Here is a 26,513-nt window from a genome sequence, read left to right as displayed (position 1 = left end):
TGCCAGTCTGCGTACCTCAGAGTGGAGACGAGCTCTATTTCTAAGGCTATCATGACGTAGAGCCGCCGCCGGTACAGCACGCACTGTACGCGACAAAACAAAACACCTTGGTTGGGTACAACTAACGGTTTGCTTACTTTCATGTGAAAAGGAATATCAAAAGCTGAATGAAGAAAATCAATAGCAAGCGATAAACAAAACCACGAGTCTGCAGCGCTAACCGAAAATAAACATGTCGGTGATGGGAGAGCGAACCGTAGTGCTTTGCTGTATAGAACTTACAGAGGCTGAATGAATAACCATGGCAACAGCAGCAGCAGTAGAAGCGGTGAGCTGCTTATAGCACTGAGCAGGAACACTGTAGCTGTGCATCCGCAGACCCATCATAACGTACTTGCAGGTAGACTAAAGCATTTACCAAAGGACTGTAAGTGACCGACAAAGTGGACAACGTTGAGTAGAGGGTCGCACCGGATCAGTGTTGAAGGTAAGGTTACTGTAATTGTTATATTGATGAGAAAATTGATAGTGCGACGAAATAACGGCGCACTGCCTCTGTATTGTAAAACATGGAAGTATTAACGATTAGGACAAATCGTCTGGGTATTATTGCAGAGCTTCCTGCTCTTAATGGTTAAATAGATGAAAAGAACATGATGCTGGCATTGTAGGTTACTGCAGTCCATACATGCGTTGGGACTGTCTGAATAATGTGACGGTTTTGATCCGGGCCAAGTCTATAGAAAACATTGGAATCGATGCTTTATAAGCCACGTCTGTGGATATTTTGGATGCGCATTGTTTCAGTGCACAGTGTTATGGCTAGCTCGTTAGCAAGACTGCCTCTGCTAGTGTAATAGCCTACATCCCAACAGCCTCAATCCCTTATTATGAATGTTCACGCAAAACATGTGTGGATAAAGTCTGGCAGTGATGACGGACCGGTGTTATGGACCAACGAGATATAGATTAGCGTTGGCAACTTAAAAAGCCCACACGCTCCAGAGTAACCTTAATCAAAGAACGTAGATCACCCAGTTAAGCCATAATAAATCCTCAGAAGTGTGCACTTCCAATTTACGATGTTGTCTTGCAGAAGTAATTTGCTTTATCTATAGAAGGGAACATTTCAACATTGTCAACATTTCATATACTGATATTTTATAAAAAAATAGTGAAATATATTATCTGTACTGTGGACTACGTCCGTGCGTCCTTGAGATGTGTCGACTTTGCAAAGGTAATTATGGCACCACAAACAATTGACAGACAGGTTGAAGCAATAGGATGAATGCAGCCATTAGTAAAAGCTTTGTTTTTGCTTTGCAGATGCTATCAGTAAAGCCAAGGTCCCTATTATAATACAGAACTATACAATTCCGCAGCACTCATGGAGTGGATAACAAAAATGTTAGCATATGCCCTCCCAATGGCAAGGAATTCAATTAATTCAATTGATAGTTTGGCCTTAAATGCATGCTGTATGACGTGTTTAGCAGCAGTTACATTTTTGCTTCATTTTTTTTGCTTTATCAGATTATAAACATTGTTTTTGGGCTACTCTAGGAGTTGAATGTGTATTAATGTCAGGACATAATTCAGGACATCAGTGACAAGCTTGAACAGGTGAGGAATAGGTTCAGCGTGTACTCTTCTTCAGTAGCAAAGGCTGCTTAACTTGATGTGCTATTTGGAAGATCATTATGGATGGCTGTGTTCCAGTTAGATAAGACAGGGGCATCTCAGGATCCTCTGGCAAGATGTGACTCCAGTGTTGGAGACAACAACAGATGACCTCTAGATCTCATCAGAGATCTGTTGACTTCCAAGGCAAAGGACGCGCACTATACCCAAGGTTCAGAATTTATTTAAATGCCATTGGAATTGAGAAATTGATTTGGAGAACATTATGTCCTCAATGTATGAATTTATATTTGGGCATTTTACAGTAAAAGATAGGTCTGTTGCGAGGAACACAGATTGATTAAATGTTAATGAACATGTATGTAAGAAACACAGACATATTGGTTTGCATGTGAAGCATCTGCATACGTCTCCGGCGTCAGTCACTGGCAGCAGTGTAGACTACTGTATGCAGACTACAAGATCTTCATTTTTAGAGACCTTTAATCACATTCTTCTCTTCTCGTAAGACACGTAGGCATACCAAAATTATGCAGTATTTTTCCATGTTTGCTTTCACCTTGTTTATGGCATAGTTCTTTGTTGTTCATGTAAGTCCATCATGTTAAAATATGACAAAAGATGGCCGTGTTTAATTTTTTTTCTCAGCGGCAATAGGAAGATCACACTAATGACATGGGGGATGCTGGGGATAATTTTTTATTATTATTAAAAATAACATTAGCTCCATCAGTAGAGCTTATGAATGATACACGAGTTGCTGGTTTTAATTGAAGAAAAGTGAAAACAAAATTGGAGAGGAGGCCCTCTAAATTCCCTCTACACAAATACATAACACAGAGGAGCCTGTCCTATTCCACACATGTACTTCAGTTGTTTATTACATTTGCACTGGGTTATAAGAAATGAGCCGTGAGTCAATAAGAGTGCAGAGAGCAGCTGGAAAATCAGTTTTCTTATTTATTATTTTTGTTTGTTGGGGAAGCCAAACAAAGAATGGATAATGAAACAATTAAAATTACTTCTACAACCAATAGTGATTTTTCCTGGAAGTTGGCAAACATTTTAGTGTAAAGAAAAAAAGATAAGCTTGATGAATCACTGATGGATGGTTTAAAAAATAAATCTTACATATTAATGCTAAATTCTTAATGTCTGAGCCGGTGTATGCCACAACATAACATATTCATGCACACATACAGTACGCATGCATACTTAAATGAAAAAGTATTGAGACTGTGAGATCATTTTTGTTGCTTTGACTTGAGCTTATACTCCAGCACATTGTATTTGAAATAAAACAATGATAATGTGGTCAAAGGTTTTATTTGAGGGTATTTAGATCCATATAGGGTCCTCACAGCAAGAAGGTCGTGAGTTCGAATCTCAGCTTGGAGCCTTTCTGTGTGGAGTTTGCATGTTCTCACCGTGTCCGAGTGGGTTTCCTCTGTATACTCCGGTTTCCTCCCACAGTCCAAAGACATGCAGGTAGGCTAATTGGAGACTCTAAATTGCCCATAGGTATGAGTGTGTGAGTGAATGGTATGTGCGTGCCCTGCGATAATTTGGTGGCCTGTCCAGGGTATATTCCTGCCTCTTGCCCAATGCACGCTGGGATAGGCAACAGGATAAGTCGGTATAGATAATGTGTGGATGGATGGATGGATATTTAGTACTCAGTTGCAACTCCTTTGCATCTGATGACTGCCTGAAATCTGCGACCCATAGACATCACCAGACACTGGCTGACTGGTATCTTCCATGGTGATGCTCTGCCAGCCATTTTCAGATTCCTGTTTGTTTCTGGGGCCGTTTGCCTTCAGTCTTGACATCAGCAAGTGAGACACATGTTCAATTGGAATCAGGATGGGTAATTAACTTGGCCAGTCAAGAACATTCTACTTTTTGGCCCTGAAAAACTCCTTGGTTGCTGTAGCAGTATGTTTGGGGTCATTGTCCTGCAAAATGAAGCACTGTTCAATGAGTTTTATGGCATTTGGTTGGTTTGGAGTCGATAAGATGATTCTGTGCACTTTGGAATTCATCCTGCTGCTGTCATCAGCAGTCACATCATCAATGAAGCCAGTGAATACATACCCTAAACATAACATTAACTCCACCATGTTTTGCACAGGGGGGGTGGGGGGGCGCTTCAGATCACGAGCAGTTCCCTTCTTTTTCTATTTTACTGTTATTTTAAGGGCGCATTATTAAGCTAGTAATATGCGCCTACATAGGCTGGTGCACAACGTGCGATATTTAAAAAATACATGTCATAATGTTTAGTCATAAAATCTGCCATTATAATAGCAATCCGCCAAGGTGCAAGCACACCTGGCTTTTAAAGGGAATGGGAGATGACACTCTGATTGGTTTATTTCTTGTTACACCCAAAACACACCTATGGTTAATTAAGAGACTGAGTACAACCTCTTTGAACCATGCGCCTTACTTTGCACTCAGATTATCCGCCATTAAACTAGCAAAAGTGGATTTGGACAGGCCTTAAATGCACTTGCGCCATGCGCTTCAGACCATGCGCTTAGATCATTAAAATATAGCCGATAGTTTTGAGGCTTTTGATTGCCTTTGGAGTTTTTTACTTTCATTTGTCAACATAAGGACCAGGGTTGTGCCAAGGAAAGGCTGAGAAATTAGAAAAAAAACTGTCAGGTACATAGACCAAATTTTAGGCTTACCAACTGTTTGGAACATTGTTAAGAAAAAAGAGAGCACTGGTGAGCTCAGTAATCGCAAAGGGTCTGGTAGAAGAATTCTCACCGTCATGAAAAATAACCCTCAAACACTTGTCTGAATAATCAGAAGCACTCTTCAGAAGGCAGGTGTGGATGTGTCAGTGATTAGCACCCAACAACCAGTAGCACCCAGTCTTAAGGTATGCTACCCAGGTTGATTATTGTGATATGCTCAAGTGTGCACAGCAAAAACAATACATACGTTAATACAACAACAAACAAAAAAATACAACAGATATTCCACATAAAACAGATCTTCACAAAAATTTATGGTAGACCAGGGAGATGAAGCTGGAAATGTGCTTGATAAGAAGAAAGGTTTCAGTATAGACAGGAGCTGACAATGCAAATCAGACCAAAAAAACAAGAAGACTAGCAAATGGACCTTCATGAAAGGGATTGTGTCATCACATTTAAAATTCCTGGGGAAAACTCTAGAGGTTTCATTATAAACTGGGGAGACCAAGACAATAGTTGGACCTTTGTCAATGCTTTCTTGGTGGATCTGAGTGACAACTATTTGAATTAAAAAAAATAGCACTCACTTCATATCAACATATAATCCAATATGTGTTTTTATGATGAAAATCAAAGCATATATAGTAAGTATTGTAACTTAATATTGTGGTAATTAGTTTGTTTGATACACTGCACTTTGAGAAGAATACATCCAAGATATTTTACTGTTAGATTAGTTAGATTTTGGAAGATTTTGGCCAATTTTCAGAACTAAAAGTATCAGAGAAGCCAATATGTTGAATCAATAACTTATTAATCGGTGTTATAAGTTATTAATTGGAATTCTGGGGCTGATATCAATAACTGACATTTGTCTGGTGTTTAGGATGATATTCATTCTGATCTGCCCTGTTTTCTATTATTGCACTGCATTGCATTCAAACTGTGACACATTATTCTTCCAAATATCAAAGTTTCCACATTCACAGAATTGGAACAGGACAGATGCCAACATCTGGAGGAAAAATGTAACAAACAAGTGACGTTTTCACTTAATTTGTACCATCAGCGGCACATCAACTGCGTTGGTTTCTGGGGACAGGCATGCTGCTCCATAATATCAGTCCATTACAGCCACAATCTTAGAATTGGGCCAATGCTGAGAACTGTGATTCTAGCTGTTTTTGGCTGATATGACCTCAATATTGAATGCATCCTTTGTTTGTAACAGTTAAGACAATCATACCGCATATCCTGCAAGGGCATATTTTGTTCTAATTAAAGACTGTGGTGAACCAATGGGATCCTTATTGGTGAAAGTGTGGACACAAGGCCACTAAAACTAGCCATTTTGCCAGCACATTGACACTGAAAAATTCAAAGACAAAGCCAATGATATGGAGCCAGACCTGCATTGTTGAGCCTATTGATTTACCTCAGTCTTTAATTTAAGCAATTAAAACGGTTGTTACTGTATGTAACTGTTTGCAATATAGTACAATAAGCACACTGTGAACATGGGGTTTTTATGGCATGCATAGCTATTTCTGACATATTGTGACTTCAGAGGGCAAATAATCCCTCTAAGTATGAAAAGCATCTAATTAAGAAAAAATTAACAGCTTGTTAAAACTGTGGAACTGCAACTGTGGTTGTAACAAAAACCAGCATACACAGAGGGTCCCCAGTAATGAAGGGCAAAGCAGTTCTTTTCAGTGTACTGCATCATTAGAATCAGTTCATCAAAAAGATTTGTTCACCGAATTGTTCTGTGCCTGACCGGAGCTCCAATTGCATAGTCCCACTCACTGAACTGAAACACGGCTGAACGTTCAGTTCAGCTCACTAACTAGTGAACTGAGAATGGTCGTTTGTGAAGGATAAGCCAGTGAGCTGAGAATTTAGTTGGATAAAAATTAGGGGTGTGTACCAAAAAATCATACCGAAAACAGCTGACGGTTGGTACCGAAAATGGAAACAGGCGAACTGCGCTTCATATATTAGCACATTATTTTATTTTAATTGAATTTAGTTTTCCAGTTTAAAAAAGTATAGACAGAGCATTTTCCTACAGAATATTTAATAGCCAAAGAACCAAGCACTTTCTTTCCCTATTTTTAATAAAATGTTTTAGTTTCAATTTTATTTGAAACAATTTAGTTTGAAAGAATGTGTTTGATATGGCCATTTTATTTTACTAAATTTCCCAAAATGGGTTGTTTTAGCCCTGGATGCTGATTTCTTTGCCATGACTTGTTCTAACGGCTGCTTGAAAGAGAGAGTGCTAGCCTATCTGATATAGGCTACGTTGGCTAAGTAGATACATTGTTTTCTCATAAAATGTAGTCGATAAAATAGTACTTCTTTATGACATGTAAAAAAAGTCTTGTTATTTCATTTAAAATAAACAGCACACTTAAAAGTGATGTTTGATTATTATCCATTATTCCATACCGTACCTACTCTCCTCCCCAGAGACTCCTCGCTCCTTGCATTCGCTACCAGCAAGAGGAACGAAGCCATGCCCTCTGGGGACGAGATTATACCGTATCGTGAGCTCTGTATCGTGATACGAACCGTACCGTCAGTTCAGTGCGAATCACGAACACTGAACTGATGAACGAATCACTGAACTGATAGTCTGTGAATGATAGTCAGTCAGTGAATGGCCAGTTCACACGTTCACTCGCAACTGACTGAGAGCTCAACTGAACTGACTGAGAAATGAACGGATCGTTTCAGGAAGTCATTCAGTTCAGTTTGTTCACCCAAAAGATTCGTTCTTTTGAATGAATCGTTCGCGACCAACACAACATTAGTCCCCAGGACACAGGTATAAATAGTATGTTAGTACGAATTGAATGAATCTGCAAGTATGATTGTTAAGTCTTTCTATTTTCACTGTGACATCACTCATAACTGTGCAGAACATGTATCTGTGGATGGATAAAATTTTCTATCAGGAAGAAAATTTCAAAGTGATACATGTTCAAAAATTGCTTGGCGGCCAAAGGAGAATATCTAAGCCCACCTGCAGTGTTCAGTTCATTCAATTATGTGGCAGAAGAGGAATATGCAATTCTGAGCAGGTAGCATGGTATGTTACTCGATACTGATGTGAAACTTTAAGATTTTTTGCTTTTCAACTACATTGTGCTGTTCACATCTACAACATAAACAACAATACAAATCATACCTGAATAGGCCTTGAAATGGTATGGTATTACTGTAGTTTAACTCACATAGTTTTGGTGTTTAATGCATAAGAATTCATTTTCATGGAGGCTGATTAATTAGTATTATCTTAAAAGTGAAGTCATGACCTTGGTATAGTTTTTCCCATTAGCAGTCTCAGGTGAAATCTTCTAGTGTCACAGTACTATCCCAAACTGTTAATATCCAGAAACCCTGCCTTAATGAGGCTACTGGGTGCACTAATGCTATTTTCCGTGTACCCTTAAAATGGTGGCTGATGAACTGGAAACTGGATGGGCAGAATCTTACTTTTTTTACACCAATCCACTATTGAGCCTGGTGAGTGCAGACAAGCATGTGCTCCATTCCAAATCACTTGAAGTCACTGCTACTTCTGACCACACTACCATGAATGGACGAAGACACTTCACGTGCAACAAGTAGACTTGTGGGTGCCCCATTGACCAGTGGGGGTTGCTAGTGACTGTTGAGGGGGTGTAATCTTCACTGACAAAAACTCTCCTGTCCCTGGCAATTCCCAGCCACAATCAGCTTTGGCATGGACCAGATTTTATACCACAGGGCCCATCCATACACTAGACCAATGGCTTGACAGTATGAACCATCCATCAGCCCTAGACATCTTAACTTTATGTGAATCATTGGTTTCGGCCAGTTTTCATTTATTTTGCTTGATTAACATGTGTGACCAGCATCTGAATCTCATGGCAAGTAATCCAAAATATATCTGATATGTTTCATTTCTTTTATATCTTACCTCTTTCTTATTGCCATGTCTTCTGGTAAGACCTAATGGATGATTTACTTGGTTTACTTCAATTATTTGATTTCTACTAAATTATTTACATAGTTTTTTCACTTCAACATTGAAAGACTAGCAAAAAATAAAGACTAGTAAACAAAACTTGAGTACAGATAAGTACTCATTTTCATATTATTCAGATTATTAAATCATCAGCCAATATTTCTAAACATCAGGCACTGATAATAAAAAGTAGCCTACACTTTTCCACAAGACAAAATACATCTGGAATAAATACCACACATGGTTATAATGTAAAGGAAAATAGTGCTACCATAAAATAAAATTGGCAATATTTAATATTGCTGTTTTGAATGGGAAAGGAAAATGTAAGTAATTCAATGGAAACAGATAGAGGGTAACAACTGCACCAAAGCTAAGGTTTCAAGCTGCTTTTTCACACCCCCTCCCACTCATTTCATGGAATTAATTCGAATTTCAGAACAGAAGGATTACAGTTTCCCTAGCAAATGTTCCAAAAAATTCCAAAGGGCACAAAAAAAAATAAAAAATAAAAAATCAATAAGTGAAAGCTGAAGACTGCACCAATTTTGTTTGGGAGTACCTGAATTAGAGCAGTTAAAACAGGTGAATAAGTGAAAGCATGAGCCACAATGTATCACAATCTGTACTGATAAAATTGCTCTTAAAGATTACTAGTTGTATCCTTGGTGCTTATTTTCTTCATATGCAGTGAAGCATACGAGGTCATGTTTGGGTTGTGAGACACACATTTCTGTGGAAATGTTATGTTCCGTGACATTGCATGTAGAGCCCATTTATCAGATGAGAAGCACAGTCAAGCAGCAGGAGAATATAAAATGCTGAGTGGAGAAAATAATTCTCAGCTCAGTAAACACTTGCACAGCGAAATGTTCAGCTTTATACGAACTGATTGCACTACAACATTTGACTCTTATAAAGTATGTTTTCCCATTGTCAAATTGACACTGAATTTTACTGTGGGCATGTACCTGCAAACCATCTGTGGCAGTAAGAGTCAGAGTCTAACCATGAGGATGTCTATATTTGGGAAATATGTTTTTCACTGCATACTCCACAAGACTGAAATGAGCACCAGATTGTATGTTTTTTGTATGTATTTAAACTGACAGACAAATCCAGAATTCACAATTGGATATGTTTCAGAGCCAATATTCATAACAAGGAAGAAAGAGAAAAGGAAGATATTCTACTTGATCTGCAGTGTTTCAAGATATACTATTGAATATCGTTCAGTGCAGCCTACTGGCCTGAACGTTTGCCAAAATTTCCTGGCAACATGTAAATGTTTAGAACTACACCTGTTAGAAGATTAAGTGTCCTTAACCTCTTTGCACAGGTGCCAAATCTGGGCAATCCTCACCCATTTAGGGCAACTGCAGATTTTCCATCCCAGAATGGTCACCACAACAGATGTTAAGTGCCCAAGAGCTGCTTTCTTCCTCTAACTCGCATTCTAACTCCAATTCTCGCTTGTTAAAGAAAAGTCTCCATTTTAAATGAGATCTACGAGGGAGAGAGGGGGGGCCAACCTGGCTGCGCTGATTTGATGAGTGGTGAATTGTGGGGGCTGTGGTTGCAGACAGGGACTGTCTTGTCTTGAAACGAGCAAATTTATGTATTAAAGTGGCCTTAGGTTTTTGGAAGCAGGGCTAAGCACTATGCTATTTTTATCAAAAGACTCTTATTTTTAGACTCTTTATAAAAGGATCAAACCTGACTATGGTTGGAGGTAATCTAGCTCAGCTATCAAAGAAAGAAACATGGACGTTTTTCCAACTACTCCTGACAGATAGATATTCGTAGAGAAATAATTGTTTAACTTCGATGTTAAACTGTGATCTCCACCTTCAGGTAAAATATTTTTCATGTAACAGCACCAAATCGTACCACTCTCCGCTGAAACTATCTCTAAAAATGGAGATTTCAAATATCAGAGGTCAACAACCATTATCTCTATGAACATTAAGGTTTTCACTACATGATTCTCAATTAAATATCAAATATTGCATTCCAGTCTAAAAGGAATATGGCTCTTTGTGCAGCATATTGCCACACAGGATCTCTGACCCCCAGTAGGGGGTCCAGTGTCTCTTCTGGGAGGCATAGGCGGTTTTACTATAGGTCATAGGTAGGCAATTGCTTGGGGCCGCCGAAGCGGCCTTGTGAATTTGTGTTTCCCTTTTTTTTTTTGTAATTTATAAAACTTTTTTTTCTTTTCTTGTCACTCCAAACGAATGTTAATCTGTAATAGATAAAAATTAATCTGTCTACATATAAATGTGGGCCTATCCAATTAAATATCTATATTTGCCTATATTAATTATCACCCACATTTCACATTTAATGGACTATTCCACCTTGACCTTCCTGCATTTGTGCCTAATCAATGACGTAGAAATTTGAGTTGCCATCAGAGGCAGAGAGTCACTATCTTTGTTACCATGAAGCGTTTTCAAGGTGGATTTGAGAAGAGAAAGAGGAAGAAGGAAGATGCCCAGTTTAAGGAAAGTTTGCCTAAACTGATGAAATTCTTTAGTAAAACAGCCAGAGACTCCACGACGGAGGAGTAACAAGTAGAGTGAGAGCACCTATTATCGACCACCCTAACAACCCTAATCAACAGTCGTGAACAAACGTGAAATACACAATGTAATCCCACTGCAGACTGCGAGAACTACTAGGAATATAGAGCATTAACCAAGCCTTTGCGCGACACAAACGGAACCCGTGTAGACACACGACGCGCCGTGCTGCTTACACTGGGAGGTGATAAAGTCATAAAACTTTCAAAGAAGAGACAGCTCTCCTGGACACCCCAGACTTATATAGAGATGAGACCTATAACATTGCTTAATTGCTCCAAGGACGTTCCTTTTCATGGAGGGGAGAGTGGGGAGGGAGGGCAGGGAGAAAACATACATCCCTATGGTCATACAAATTATATTGTCTGTTTCACAAGGATGGTATTCTAAAGACTAGATATCCGACACCATGGAGATACTAATACCCCACATTATGTACAATAAGATTACTGAAATATAAAAAGCAGTCATATATACCTTCATATGTATCCTGGCTAGACTCCATGCTTCCAACTCCTCTTTTGACCAACTCCCCACATCCATTTGCTTTGGCAATGGTGAGGAGTTGGCAAAATTTCTATGTGTTTATTTCTCAAAATGGATTGTTCAAGAAAATAAATGACCACTGCATCTTGAAAGAGACATAGTTACGTGTAAATCCAATGGTACAATTGTATATTTACTCCGTATGTAGTCACAGATATTGATAGTATAACGAAGTGGTATACTTCCACCAAAATTCACTGTTGTACTGGCATATCTTCTGGCTATTGTTGGTTTTATCTTGTGGCTATGACAGAATATAAATGTTTGGTGGTGAAAGAATACCTTTTTTGACCGCCCAGTTAGATGCTATTATCTAGTGTCTCATGCTTGGGGGGAATAGTTTCAGATGAGACTGTAGGGAGGGGGTGCTTGTTCAATGAACAACCTAAGCGACAACGGTGGCACTTAGAAACTCTGTATTTGGCATAGATGTCATGTATCTTGTACTAATGAAGCCAGACCAGAGCTTGATGTCTTCATTCATAGTTTGGTTGCAGGAGCACTGAATGTCTGAGTTTAGCATGGGATTCTGGCATCCTGACCACTGGGGGGCTTGCAAGAAGGACTTAAACATGCCCCCAATTGAAAATTCTCAAGGAGGAAATTTTGTAACGTGTGTGTTTTACAGCTGATGTAGAGACTGACACGGGTGTTTTCAATAAATGCCATTTAAATCCTAAAGAGAAATTATAGATATTAGATGGTTACCTCCATATAATCTGAAGGGGAAGAAAGGTTGTCACTGACCAAGGAAATAGCAGTAGCATCATTTTATTTCCTTTTCTGACCAACCTGCTAAACAAAGTCATTTTGAGAAATTTACAAAGAAATAAATGAAAGTTTCTTGATGTCCATTTTTTGACACATATGATCCCTGCAATATTACTGTTAATTTTCAGTAGCACCATGCCCTGTTCTGTAATTTTGTTCTTTTTCCCACTTTTGTACATCTACATTTTAATGATATGGGCCTTGGTAATTTAACTATCGATAATAATTTAACTGTAAAACTTAAAATATAATATATGCTGCAAAATCATCAGGTTATTTTGTCTGTCAAAACTGAAAAAAAAAACCTGGCAAGTTTAAGTATAGTTATTAGCTTCTAAGAATAAATATAGCATAACAAAGCACAATTGCTATTCTCAAGATGAAATATATGATTATCCATTCATGAGCTCACTAGTAGGTCACTTATATTTGGATGTAGAGCAGAATCTGAACAGAGGAACTGAGTCAAAAGAAACCAATTTTAAAAAAACAGTCTTGGTTTTAAAAAGGCATTTAACAGATGCTCTTATCCAGACTAACTTACACTGTTTACATTATTTACATACAAATCATTTATGCAGCTGAATATTTATTAAAGCAATTCAGGTTAAGTACCTTGCTCAAAGATACAACTGCAGTGCTCCACCTGGGAACTAAAACAAGCCCATTTGCCTAATCCATTAGTCTAAACTTGACTTATGAAGAGCTGTATACTACAGCTGCAAAATTAGCTGCTAACTTGTGATTCAAAAAGCTGTCTTCCTGTGTGTAAATCAGAGTTCATCATCTGAGTATTGGCGGAAATGACAAAATGTATGTTTACAGTCATTCCAGTTCAAATGGTCTGTATACTGTACAAACTGTTATTTTAAATATAGAAATTAAAGTAAAATATCTACAGGACAAATTCTCAATTCTCAAAGTTTGAAAATGAAAGATTATGGAATAATATTTAGATTGCATAGTTTTGATACAGTTGTGCATGCCCTGCATTCACAATCAAACGCAGTAGAACAAGGACATGGTCGAAAGCATAGAAAGGGCTGTAGGTGAAACTGTCTATTGGACACAGTTAAATAGCGCTTGCATTATAACGTGAGTGGCCTCTCAGTCAGCTGGGTGTACTCAAGCAGTGCTTTGGCAACACCATAATGCCACTCTCATCTCCACAATGGCCTCTGTTCTGGCCGGAACTCATTTCCTTAATATCGTTCATGGAGCTTGGCCGAGGATTACACCCACACACTATGATCTCAGTGCTCTGCTGTCAGTTTCAGTGAATCCTGCAGTGGATAGCTCTGTTCACGGTCTCATACATTCCCTCTTACAGGAATTAGACTACCAATGTTTTTTTTTTTTGTTTTTTTTCTTGTAATTTGCAGAACTGTAAATGGTCTGGAAAAAAACCTTCAATTTTACAGGCTGAGAGAATATTTCAGTAAGATATGATGTATGGTACCCATCTTCACCCAGCTGAGCCAGTTGAAAGCACACAGCACTGGTATCTGAACCGAGCAACAAGAAATGTGAGATAATAGAAGGTAGCTTAGTTTGAGTTGGGAAAATTTACACTTAGTTGAAAGAATGTGCTTTACTAGGAGATATTTTTGGAATAATTATCTCTTTTTAGTCTAATTTTATAGAAATAATTTTTTGCAACTTGTGCACGCTGGCAAGAAGCACTGTAGCTATTGATACGTGCAGTTCTCTGATGATTTCACCCCAAACCTGGGACTATTTTACACTCTACAGGCCACACAGTGCAACAGAAGAGCTGGTACTGATAACAGTGTATTGTAAGTCTGTTAGCACTGCAGATATGTAAGACTTGGAAAAAGTATATTACTTTGCAATGAAAATATGAAATTTTACAGGAAAGAAAGTCAAGGCAAGGCAACTCAAATGTAAAGGCAAGTCATAATAACCAGCTCGTTCTCTCAACTGAAACAAGTTGACTATTTAAAATAAATGGCTTGTAAAACTTCAATAATCTTTTTTTCGACCCTGCAAAATAAGACTTACCTCAGGATGCATTTGATAATTAGTCTTTTTTATACGCGGCAATTGATGGGGTAGTAATGCTAACTGTTTGGCTGTTGGCTTTGATGTAGAAATGTATTTCTTTACTTATTATCTTTTTTTGTTTAGTATATTTTTATAATAATGGGTACCTTCAGTGATTACCCACGGAGTCAGAAGGTGTGATAAAATGCGATGTATATTCATATTTCCGGAAAAATTTTTTTTTCTACCTTCAGTTTTGACAGAACATTTATGACAAAGTGACACAATTGTTTTGCACAGTTATTCCTGACAGCAGCTTGTTACATGAGCCATTTCCTTTTGTGCCAACCCTGAAGCACGCATTGTGAGCGAGTATAGTTTTGAACAGTAGATCTACCATTTTGGAGATTTTTTATCCACCTCAGAACTGTGCCATTGTAGATGATGATTTCTTTTCTCTCAGCAGTTGAACTCATTTTTGGAGAAAGTGGTTAAAAATAAGTCTAATGCAGAGAAGTCATTTTCATATTAATACTAGTTTCCCTTCAACAGAGAACACACATTGACCTTAATATGTGAAACCATGTGAATGGAAATGATTATGTTTTGCCACTAGTTTTAATATTCCCAAAACAAACACTATTGTATATGGACGGATTATCTCTCAGTGTGCTTATCTGAAAGGTTATAATTTAGTCACATGTCTTTCTTTCATTTAGGGGCGACTTAGCTCAGGAGGTAAGACCGATTGTCTGGCAGTCGGAGGATTGCTGGTTCAAACCCCGCCCTGGGTGTGTCGAAGTGTCCTTGAGCAAGACACCTAACCCCTAACTGCTCTGGCGAATGAGAGGCATCAATTGTAAAGCGCTTTGGATAAAAGCGCTATATAAATGCAGTCCATTTACCATTTTCATAAGTCAGGAATAACAAGAACTAAAGGAACCACAAGGTTAGTAGTGCTGTACCTCACTGGCTTATGGTTGTTTTCCTCATTAATGAGATTTTTTTCCCCTGTAGGTAATTGTTGTAGCCTCACATTCTAATTGAATACAAAAGTGGAACAGTCTGTGAAAGTGGCAGATTGGTATTTTATTGGTGTTTTATAATGCTTGCTAATTATAAGGGAAGAATCAAGCTGCAAACAAACATCTTGTTTAGCTTAAATGTTCTTTGCAAACTCACTCATGTGTTTCATTGAATGAGGAAGCTCATTCTGAAAAAAGCAATAACAAAATTTCCAGTTCAGTGACATTTAATCAGTCTGAACATGTTGACCTTGAAAGGAGACATGAATTTGAGTATAGTCCCGGATTTTAAGATGATTTGTTGGTAACATGTTGTGCTCTGACCGACCTGCATGATTTTCCTAAGCTGGTCTTATAACGTAGTGGTTCCTGGTGTCTGAAAAACACATCCACAAGAGATACTTTTTGTTTTAGAGTTTTCAGAGATGGTGGAAAGCATGGCACCAGGTTGTCAGGTGTAATGTTTTATTGAAAAGGGGAAAGCTGTTCAAGTTGAGAAGATTTTTCACAGTGGAAATGCTGCATCACAACATAATTGCTATGCAAAATAAACATTTAACTGAAAGAAGATGGAGGTGGTTATATCCACCTCCATCTTCTAAGGATAATATCCTTTCATGGAAATGCAGGCACAACACACATAAATAAAACTGCCTGCGATTGGAAAGAAGTAAGGCTGAGATGGCTAAAAATCGGGGGCTTGCCTGCTTGTTCTGCACTATCCAGTAATGAAAAGCAACCTTTTGGGACCTACATCAGTGCACTGGAACAATTTTGTGTTCACCTCAGCTGTCTAAGTCAGCAGCTATATGGATTTTTGTCTGCAGTCTGCTGAACTCTGACCTCCCTGCGTTTGTTGAACTTTGCATGAATACCAATAACACAATACAGAAAAACCTGTTGTAAAAGATACTCATGAAAAAGTCATGTATGACATTATATAGGCAACAGTTGTCACAGAGTGTGTAGCACCCAGGTGGGGTGGGTTGGTCGTGGGTGAGGGGAGTTCCCACTCATCATTGTAAAGCACTTTGAGCGTTCGGAAATGTGCTATATAAATTCAATCATTCATGCATTCATTCATTCATTCATTCATAAATGCATTCTATACAGTCTATATATTTCTCATGAACATGTTGAGGGACACTTGAACACTTGATAAGTAGTGAGGAACAGACTACAAGCTAAGTCATCACTTCGAATGTTGATCATGTATTTAATATTAAGATGTTTTTGGGCCATATGAAACAGCCAGGTTAGTCTGTAGGATTTTATCCTAAGTCAGAGCTTGATTAGTACTTAAATGGAAAACCACTGGAAGCGATATCAGGCTGGCTGGTCCTCTGTATTCAGTTTAATCATAATAGTAATACACCACTGTAGGGGACCAATTACAGGGACCAATTAATACATTTGACCAGGCATGCGAAAGTTTTTACGGGGAAGAATTAGAATCTTAGCCTGTGGGTCAAAATATAAATTTCCCAAATGCAAAACTAGAGGGTTATCTCTAAACCGTCCATGCCATTACAGCATATCCATAGCAATCATGTTTATGCGAATTTGACTTCAGAGTATACTGTATTTCTGGTGTATTAAGCTGGAGTTGAGTACATGCATGGACTTTGCTTATGTTTGTCACAAAAAAAAAAAAAAAAAACATGTTTTGATTCAACCTAAAATGACTTTCTTAGAAATTGACTGATATTTCCTTCCAATTCATATCAATTTTAAAGATGATTTAATTCTTTAATGAGTAGTAATTTTTAAGCAAACCTGAAGGGCTCATTGGGCCAGGTTTGAGCAACCCTGTATTAGATGTCTTTTGGCATAATACAGAGTGTATGTTGAGTATAATCTAGAACCACTGGTTAAATTACTGTATCTGCATTGTGCTGCATATGATGAGTATATCTGAAGAATGTTTTAAATTGTAATAGATGGACTCTCACCAAATGTATCTGTTTATTATGATCATTTACATGAAATACCCATTTTTTCACAAAAATACAAAAATATTTTTTGCATATATTAAAATGGTTTGTGGTATTTAAGAAAAACCAACATGCTGTTGTGAACTTGAATGTTAAATCTTAGGCTAAATCTTTTGCATTAAAATGTTATCTTTGTAATGTGGATTGACACAATAATTGTTCTAAGGAACACATCTTAAACTAGAGACAGGCACCAGATTGCATTTATGATCATTTACGTGTGGTATTAATATTGTCTTTAAACTGTTTAATATTAGGCCGTTTCATGGAAACACTTTTATAATATGGATCCAAGGATTAAAAAGATTTCAATAAAATCAAGGTTGTTAACTATTTTGCTTTTATGGCATTCATGTTGTGAGTTGTGTACTGATTACTGCTGTATTTCAGAGGTATTATCTAGTGGTACTTTGTGGTGTTTATGCTGCAGGAATAGAATTTAAGGTCTGAGTTTCTTTTTTATTGCCAGCATGAACAGCAGTACTCGAACAAATTTGTTACCTAAAAAATGGCATTACTGTATAATAGCTTGAAATGATACTTTATTTCAAAGCGGAAAAAAATCAGGATTTGCATCAGGGGGGAAAACTGTTCAGCATTTTGTTTATTGTATTTGCCATGGCGATGGGGCGAATGGACCAAGCTCTTAATTCGAGATGCACCTATTTATCAATTTTCCGTATGCACAGCCAACACAGAAATACTGAACATTGTCATAGCTTTCTTTAGATTTAATTACCTATGTTCAATGGCTGATATCATTTGTATTTATTTTTTATTTTTTATTTGTGTTTCTTTTTAAGAAATAAATTTGGTACTCAGTGTCCAATTCCCACCCTAATTTGGAATTATCTACAACCGCAGCGACGGTCAGGAGCAAACCCCACTGCTAATTCAGGGATCTAGATCTAAAAACTTTAGGAATGTATGAGAAAATATTTTCTTAATAAATCTGCCAACCGTTCCATTACTCAGGTACTTCTCAAAAACGGTATTCAGTGTTGAAGATCCTCCGCTAACTGCTGAAGCCATTACCAAACATTTCAATTCTGTCGGATCAAAACACGTCTCTGTGCATAAAAAAAAAAAACATTGCAAAAGTAATTGCATAACCCTGGAACACTTTCAGTTTAAATAAAAGACAACCAGCTGAAGGTTTGTCTGTTCTCTATAAATTAAGAACTAATGATGTGTCATACACATTATCGTTTAATGTACAAACAACTTCAATGGCCATCCCTATAAAATAGGCAGCAGCTACATTGGTACCAGTTTCTTTTTAGCAGTATACACTCAAATTAACCCATCTGTTTACAAGAGCTTCTCATTCTACAAATCACTACAGATATACAAATCAACCTCTTCTTCAGAAAACGTTTTTCTTAAGATAGGCAAAGGCATTTCAATTTAAGGCTCCTACAGAGTGGAACGACTTAACTCTGAAATCTAATTTAGTTGGTGCGCCTAAAAATGTTCTTGTAGCTTTTCCAAGAATAGACCATACTTGCTGACTGTTGTGTAAAATTAATAATTAACTGACATTCCATAGGTGTGGGTGTCTCTGTCTGAGGTGTTTATTTTTTGGTGTTTATTTTTGTTTTTCTGTACCGGAATAGCACGTAAATGTGTTTCATTTTTCAGAGCCCCAGAAACAATTAACAGTATAGAAATGTATTTTATGAAACCACGTGTAGTGTGGTTTGTTAGATTCAGTTCGTTTCAGCCAATTACTGGTGATCTAGCTCAAGGATACACAAATCTGATCCTCAAAGTCAGCAATATTGCTGATTTTCTTTTCAGTCCTGATCAGAGAGGAAGAAAGCAATCCAGCAGTACTACTGGCCTCCAGGACCAGATTTGAGTATCCCTGATCTGGATGAATGTAAATTAGCTAAATAAGATACATAAGGAAAATAACTGGTTATAGAATACTATTTGTGTTTAATTGTGTGTACATCATTGTAGTCTGCTTACAAACAGGCAACAAGTTCTAAACAGGAGATCTTCTGTCACAAATCATTGTCAGATCAGACATTTTGGTTTTACCATGCCAAAAACTACATATCTGTTTCAGGTAGTGAAATAAACAAAAAGTAAACTTTTAAAATGTTCCCTTAGTTCACACCCTGTGAGCAGGAGGTCATTTTGGTACAAAGTTCATTGGCGATCACAAACGTCACAGGCATACATCCGTAGTTGTTTCGGTTCTTGTAGTAATAGAAATGCAAAAAATGGGTTACTGCCATTGCTAGTCACATCACAGGACACCCTTTTTTTCTGGTGTACTGTGCAACTCTGCTTTTTCAGATATTGAATTTCCCTCACTAAGCTCTGGGCCTTGTACATTCAAAGGGCTCTGAGCTGTTGTCTGTGCAATTGAAATCACAGAGCCACAAGGTTGGTTTTTTACCGGTATGGCAAACATAATTATAGATTTTACTGTTGAGTTGAGAGTATTAGATCGTGTTAATTTCACTGGAAATATGTAAGCTGTAATTACAGACACATGCTGCAGATTTATACATTCACAGTATATAACGTGATACAATTTTTGAAAAGGGTCAAACAGCCCTTTGCAGTGTAAAGGAGACCGTATGTGATGTTTTGAGGGTTCATTCTCTTGTGTTATAAGGATGCCTGTGCAGAAATAGTAGGTTTACATGTAATACGAGCCTTTGTTCCATTACAAACTGCTGAAGCCAAATTATGAGTATCTCCCATAATAATATCACAGTTATAAAATTAAATAAAATGGCTCAGTGTGTTAAAGGAATTTGCCAGAAGTTCGGGCTGGGCCTTACTGTAGGTTGTAAGTTGGGCTGTAGGTTTAAGCCTTAGAAATGTTACCACTAACTATGGCTGGCAGTCCACAATGGTTCAACACAGCTGGGCTTGTCCTGAAAGAGGCAGGGAGGGCAGGGTTTATCAGGGTACTAAAGCATTTGGTCCTCTTAATGAAAACCATGACATACCATAGAGTGCATCTGGAACACTAGAATTTTCTCTTACGGTAATGAACTTACCAAAAGCCCCACAAAGTATGTTTTTAAATCATTTAGTACCCTTGTAATTTTGAAATGGCTGCGGATAGGCAGGGGCAGTTCCGCAACATCACATGTTTCTCTCTTTTGTAAGGGAAGCCCATTCTGTTGTCGAACCTGACACTTGTAACCTCTTAAATGTCAGTGCAAGGTTGAAGATTGCCATTCTGTGGACTTGAATGGCAGAATAGCAAATCAGTACACAGAACATCTGAGGATCAGAGGAGGAGCAGTGTGGGGTTATCAGAGCACAACCCTGCCTGTTCCCAAGAATTAATGGTCTGCCCTTTTCTTTTTCATAACATTGCCATTTCCACTGAATACATGACTTACAATCCTGGAAGAAAAAAAAAAAGTTCATTATAGCAGCAAAATAATTTATATAGGACATTATGTAACTGCCAATACTGGTGATGAACACATTTTAGAATTAATTGCCTATGTAGGCCTTATTTTCACTTTCACATATCATCATGACACAGTTGCTTCTTTTGCAGTTTTAGCCGGAGTCAGTCAGGTTCAAGCTTGTTATACAGCGGATAAATCCCCCGGAAATGCAGATGCATTTAAGAAAACAATTAGATGTTTTAATCTAAAATTGACCCGCAAATCTTGAGGGGGGGGGGGTAGGAATCGGTGACTCACTGAGTCGCTGTGAAATTTCAGTAATTCACTGATACATATCTGCACAGTAAACAAGCGAGAGGGACGGTGTGACATTTAACAGACGAGCGACGCTTTCCGCTGGGACCCAATGGAGAGGGGGGGCTGAGTCACGCGCGGTTTTGGCCCGCGAGCAGTGTTGATATTTCCATTGGAGGAAGCGCATAGCGCGCGTCTGGCTACGCGGCGCACGGCACCAACCGCCACCTGACAATGGAAAGAAAAGTGTTAAAGGTCCTCTGTTTTTTTTTTCTTTTTTCTTGCGTATACATTCATTCATTAGGTCACAAGATGTAGATGTATGCAAAGTTTTTCCAAATGTATGAACGTGAAAATAATTAAATGTTACGTTGGTGTGTAAAGCATGGCAGTTTTAAACAGGAGGCATAATATTTTATTTCCCTTCCATGATGACTGATTTTACTGGGTCTTTAATGCCATTCCACTGATGAAGGCAGCATGCCAAAAAATGCCTCAGTTAAACTGAAAAACTGAAATATCTCTTGATCTTTGCACCTTTGAAAATAGAAAATGGTTTGCTACTCCCTTATAATTTCCCTGTAACCCTGTGTTGATGTATTAGAATTGTGTGAGGGCCAAAAGCTGACCCAGATCAAAAAGAGGCCTTTCTGAATCAGTTATGGTATTTAACAGTCCTCTGAGCACAGAGTACATTTCAGCTCAGGTCTTGCCCAATAAGAAGTATTCAGAGATTGCACTGTTCATTGTTGGCATGAGGCGATAATCTAATTAAATGTTTCTTTTCAGGATAATAAATCAGCAAATTAAAGGCATGCCATTGCGTAAAACGGTGTTAAATTTCACAACTACAGTACCTGCCTTGTCGCGTTTCTGCTTTTAATGTTTCAAGCGTAAAATTAGCTTGGATTCTGGGCTCGTGGCATTCTGAGTGAGGATACACGGTGTACCTTTTTGTAATCAGCCAGTTGCGCGTTCTGAGGAGCAGAAACAGTCATCATCACCGTGCCGTGCTACAGCTGTAAGCACGAATGCGACATGCTGTTTCTCACCTGGAAAAACATCACTTCCTGACCTGCCGATGTGTTTCATCAATTCCGAGTGCATAAATATGCGCTGTATTTAATATGTGAATGCTTGGAGCGTTGTCCATTGTTTCCAAAAACAATGAATTCACTTTTAAAAAATTTATTTCACATTCATTTTTATCTTATCTTCCCCAGGGGATCCACTTGCTAATGTGAACTACCTGTTTCACTACATAGAGCGACTTGCTTCTTCATATGCATTGAAATGTAAATAACAGTAGCTCCTCTAACTTGCTGAAAAATAGTGTTTTAGCTACAGAACTGTACAAATACAGCCACATTTTTTTCCAGATTGCAGTCAGAATAAGAAATGTGTCAAAACTGTCAGAAGTTTGATTGGTACAGCAGTTAAGAATTTTTTGTCTCTAGATTTTCAGAGGAAGTTTTAAGTGAGCAGAAAGGGCATCAGCAATGCACAGCATTGTTATGCAAGTCTGAGGAGGACTATCGATTAGACTTGACTGTAGAGTATATGAAGAAGTGATGTAAACATTTTTGAATACAATCAGCATGTGCATTCACGAGAAGAAGAGGTGCGACTCATTGGAACCAGTATGATGGATGGTTAATGGTCAATAGTGTTTTAACTGTAGAACCATACAAGTATAGCCACAAGTGTCTTTGGATTTTATAGTCAGAATGAGAAATGTGTTGAGAATGTCAGAAGGAGTATTGGTTTGATAGGTGCAGCAGTTAAGACTTGCACAGTTTGCAATATAAGCAAGCACTTAGCTTTAATGAGCAGGAAGTAATTAGGCTCTTGGCTCATTCCCTGCACTTGCCAATCTCACTCTCAGGGAAAAAGAGGTTATCATTTAGGATGTTGTCAAGGTAGATTTTGTATTGCACACTTTTCAAATCAGGATTATTTCACAGCAAACAAACTGCACTAGCGATCTGTAGTTTTACTGTGGTGTGAAAGATTGTTCCTTTTAAGAGTCATAACATCACTGTGAAAGGAGCCTGAACCATTTAGACAGATTATTTTTTTATCAGGAAAAATTTAATCTCACACAAGCATGACTGACTTATTGTAAACCTGACCTCACACAGCAGACAGTTATAGGGATTTGAGTCGCACATTAAATGTCTCTTCAATGAATTACGCGGCAGGTTTTACTCTGCTTTATAATGTGGAGAAAGTGTTTTTCATCTAAATGGCTGATGCTAATCCAGAATGCTGTTGAGTGCTTACTGGGTGTCCCCTGTCTGGCCATTAAGCCTTTGAATATCCATCCAGAGATTTTTAATGGCTGCCAAACAGATTTAGTTATGAATTAAAAATACTGCACATTCCAAATAAATAAATAAATAAACAAACAGCAATAAAATTGCTCAGAGAATTCTGGCCTGGTTTTTGTGTCTGGCCTTATTAATTAACATGCTTGTTTGCACTAAGACACCCTACAGTTTTGATTTTCATCCATGAGCACAGCTCACATTGGTGATTTGCCTTATGATCTATAACTCTTATTGTGCTGTTGCCAGACAGGATATAACTGTAAGGCAAAGGAGTTCTGCCTGTGGCTTGGGTACAGTTCACCTGATTTTGGAGAATGTGTTTTAACAACTTTCTGGGAACGAAAGAAGGCCACGAGGCAGTTTTAAATCTGTAGACAGCATATATATATATCTATATGCTTAGATGTACAGTAAGACAGATGCTGTCTGATACAGGATTAAATAATATCCAAATATCCCATATAAATAATAAAGGTGGAATATTCAAAATGCTTAAATAAAAAATGAATATATAGTACTCAAAAAGTAAAACAATTTTGCTTTTAATGTCATATTGCAGGCAGTAAAGGCAATTCTGTAGACTCAGCACTGACACTACAAGTCTATTGAGAAAGAAAAGCGGAGATGTTCTGCAGCTTCAGCGATCAATTTTTTTTTTCTTTTTCAAAACCCAGCGTTGTGTAAAATCATAAATTCAATTGAGTTTTATTTGTGTTGTACTTTTTTTTTACAATGGGCACAGAGATCCAAGCCTGAAATCTGTTGCGCCCTCCATACTGCTCTGATGGTTCCAAGGGCTGCCTCTCTTGAACCTAACCTTTTTTTTTATTTATATTTTTTTGAATTTTAGAAAGACTGCAGTATCTCACCGCATTAGAATTTGACACAATAGAAGGTCTGTGTAAGTAGTTGCAAATTTGTATTTTTTTTTTCTATTTGCAGGTGATGACCTGGAAGGGATCATGTCTGAGGTACAGGGGACTGTGGAATTTTCCGTGGAGTTTCACAAGTTCCACAATGTCGATCTCTTCCAGCGAGGGTAAGCCTCCTTCTTTCCTGCCATCCTTTCCATGGGTTCTGCTGTGAGGAAGCATCCTGGGATCCACTGTACTGTTGTCAGTTTTTTTTTCCCTGAAAGGTCACCCACTCTCTGTCCCCTGTGTGCAGAGAGGCAGGGGGGGTGTATGGGTTTGCACTGGGTCTGCCGCACTGCAGACTGACAGCTGATTAACCGGTTCATCAAAGCAGAGGATGTTACGCGTGCGGAGAGAAATCAGGCGGGCTGCTCTGTGGCACTCTGCCTGAGAGCCAGGGGAGCGTCCTCTGAGGCGAGCTCAAAGCCAGACGTTTTCATGCGAATGATTTCCCTTAAAGCCAAAGCCACTCGTGTTTCAGATGGTGTCTGTATCAGTGGTTTCCAGCCAGCACAGGGGATCTCTTGAACCAGGGACATTAACTGTGGGAAGTCTAGTGAGGTTAAATTATTACTGCGACATTTCAAGTGAATAGGCACCTATCCGCATGCTGCGGGCATGTCGCTTTTGCTCAACGATAAGCCGGACAACACTGTAGGAAGCCACTGTGATCGTTTTATTATGTAAGTAATGTGAAACATTCTAAAGTGCCACGTAGCAACAAATCATGTTCCGCATGTTGTGAAAACAGAAAACAATTTCACCAATCACAAAGTGCTCCTGTGGCTGTGCTCCAAACCCCAGTCCGGGCACATAACAGGCATCTCATGTATTGGCTGATAGCAGCGCTCCCTCAGCAGCGTATTATATATTCGATTTTTAAAATAACTGTTAGCCGTTTTCACAGACCCACCAGCAGGGCACGCACAGTTTTAGTAGCAATGATAAAAAAAACCCTATTAATTATCGAGGAAAGGTCGTTTTTATGCCATATAATACATCTGCTGGAAGATAATGATTAAAAAATGGCATCTGGCTTTTGGCTCTATGAAATGCCAGCTTTACTGAGATTTGATTTTATAAATGGGAGGACTAAACCTTTTTTGCACAAAGTAATCCCCTCTGGTGAGTGCACTAATACACATTTGTTTTGCTCGCAGACGTGATTCTGCTTTTGGGGAGAGAAAGCCCTACGTACACAATGTATTATGCAATATTGTTATGGAAAGATACAGAATAGGAAATGAAAAAATGAAATATACAGGTAAAATGGATAGAAATGCAATGTACCAAGCTACTCAGAGAACAGAGTTTGGGGCTAATGGCTATAAATCAGTGATTAAGTCTACATGGGATGGGAGACGGTGCTAAGCGCATTGCACGCCTTAATGGATGCGGAATCAGATTCAGCTCTATGTAAATTCCAGCTCGATTGATATGTATTGGACACGGCGAGATAGTGTTTTTAAAACACGTGATATTGATGAAGTATTCCGGGGGGGGGGGTGCCAGTACCTTCCCCGATGTCTGTGATTCCTGTAATCTCTCTGGCCGATAGCAGTCTGGCCAATACGGTGCATCTGGCCGGGGCCATAACTGCATAAGTGCCGCTTACCGTGATAAATCATTGGTTTATTTTAAGCTTCACAAACACTAAGCTGTCCAATCACTTTTAGTCACTTAAAGTGGTTCAGTGCTTACAGGTCAGTGACTCGTTGAAGTCACTGCTTTTGCATCCAAATTCTTCCCATATTCATTTAAATGATTTGTATACTGGAATGGCAAATGTTTGCTTTTTATTATTATTTTTTTATAAAGCCCTGTTACTGAGGCATTGCAGGTTTGTATTTGAATGGTAATTTTATTATTATGCGCTGGAGTCTGTAATCGGGGAACATAGCTGGCCTCCTCCCACTGAGGATAGGGTGGCTATAAAACAAGGTTCATTACTTTTCCCAACTTTACTACACGGTAAAATGTCCAGCATAAATTAAACTCTAACAGAGCTTACATGAGTTCAGTTGGGATCGCATACACTCTCTCAGACTTGATTTGACACTGAACATTGCATTATGTGCCATTTGTAAGCATGGACTGGCTTGCAGTTTCCCTTTGGAGACTCCTGCTGTGGTGCCTTTTGCAATGGCTACAGGTGATACACGTGACAAGGATGCACTTGTTCATTCCAAATCTGTAGGGAAAATTGGGGAAAACTGTACTTCAAACCGTCACAGCTGACAGTGTTATAAACTCTTGTCTCTTGCTTAGCTGATGTGCCATGA

At 38.4% G+C, this 26,513-nt stretch overlaps 1 protein-coding gene across 1 annotated transcript in view; it reads left to right on the top strand.

The window, feature by feature from the left end:
- fam135b (family with sequence similarity 135 member B) overlaps positions 1–26,513 on the top strand; it is a 60,156-nt gene continuing 33,643 nt past the window's right edge. Inside the window, exons 1-2 of the mRNA XM_035427912.1 lie at positions 1–487; positions 24,260–24,356. Of these exons, the coding sequence (XP_035283803.1) occupies positions 24,280–24,356 (77 nt within the window). The 5' untranslated portion in view covers positions 1–487; positions 24,260–24,279. The remainder of the gene's footprint in view (positions 488–24,259; positions 24,357–26,513) is intronic.

The sequence above is a fragment of the Anguilla anguilla genome, chromosome 8 (genome assembly GCF_013347855.1).
Source record: "Anguilla anguilla isolate fAngAng1 chromosome 8, fAngAng1.pri, whole genome shotgun sequence".
NCBI lineage: Eukaryota > Metazoa > Chordata > Actinopteri > Anguilliformes > Anguillidae > Anguilla > Anguilla anguilla.
Note: the sequence above shows the minus strand (reverse complement) of the source record. Positions and strands in the feature narration are given on the sequence as shown.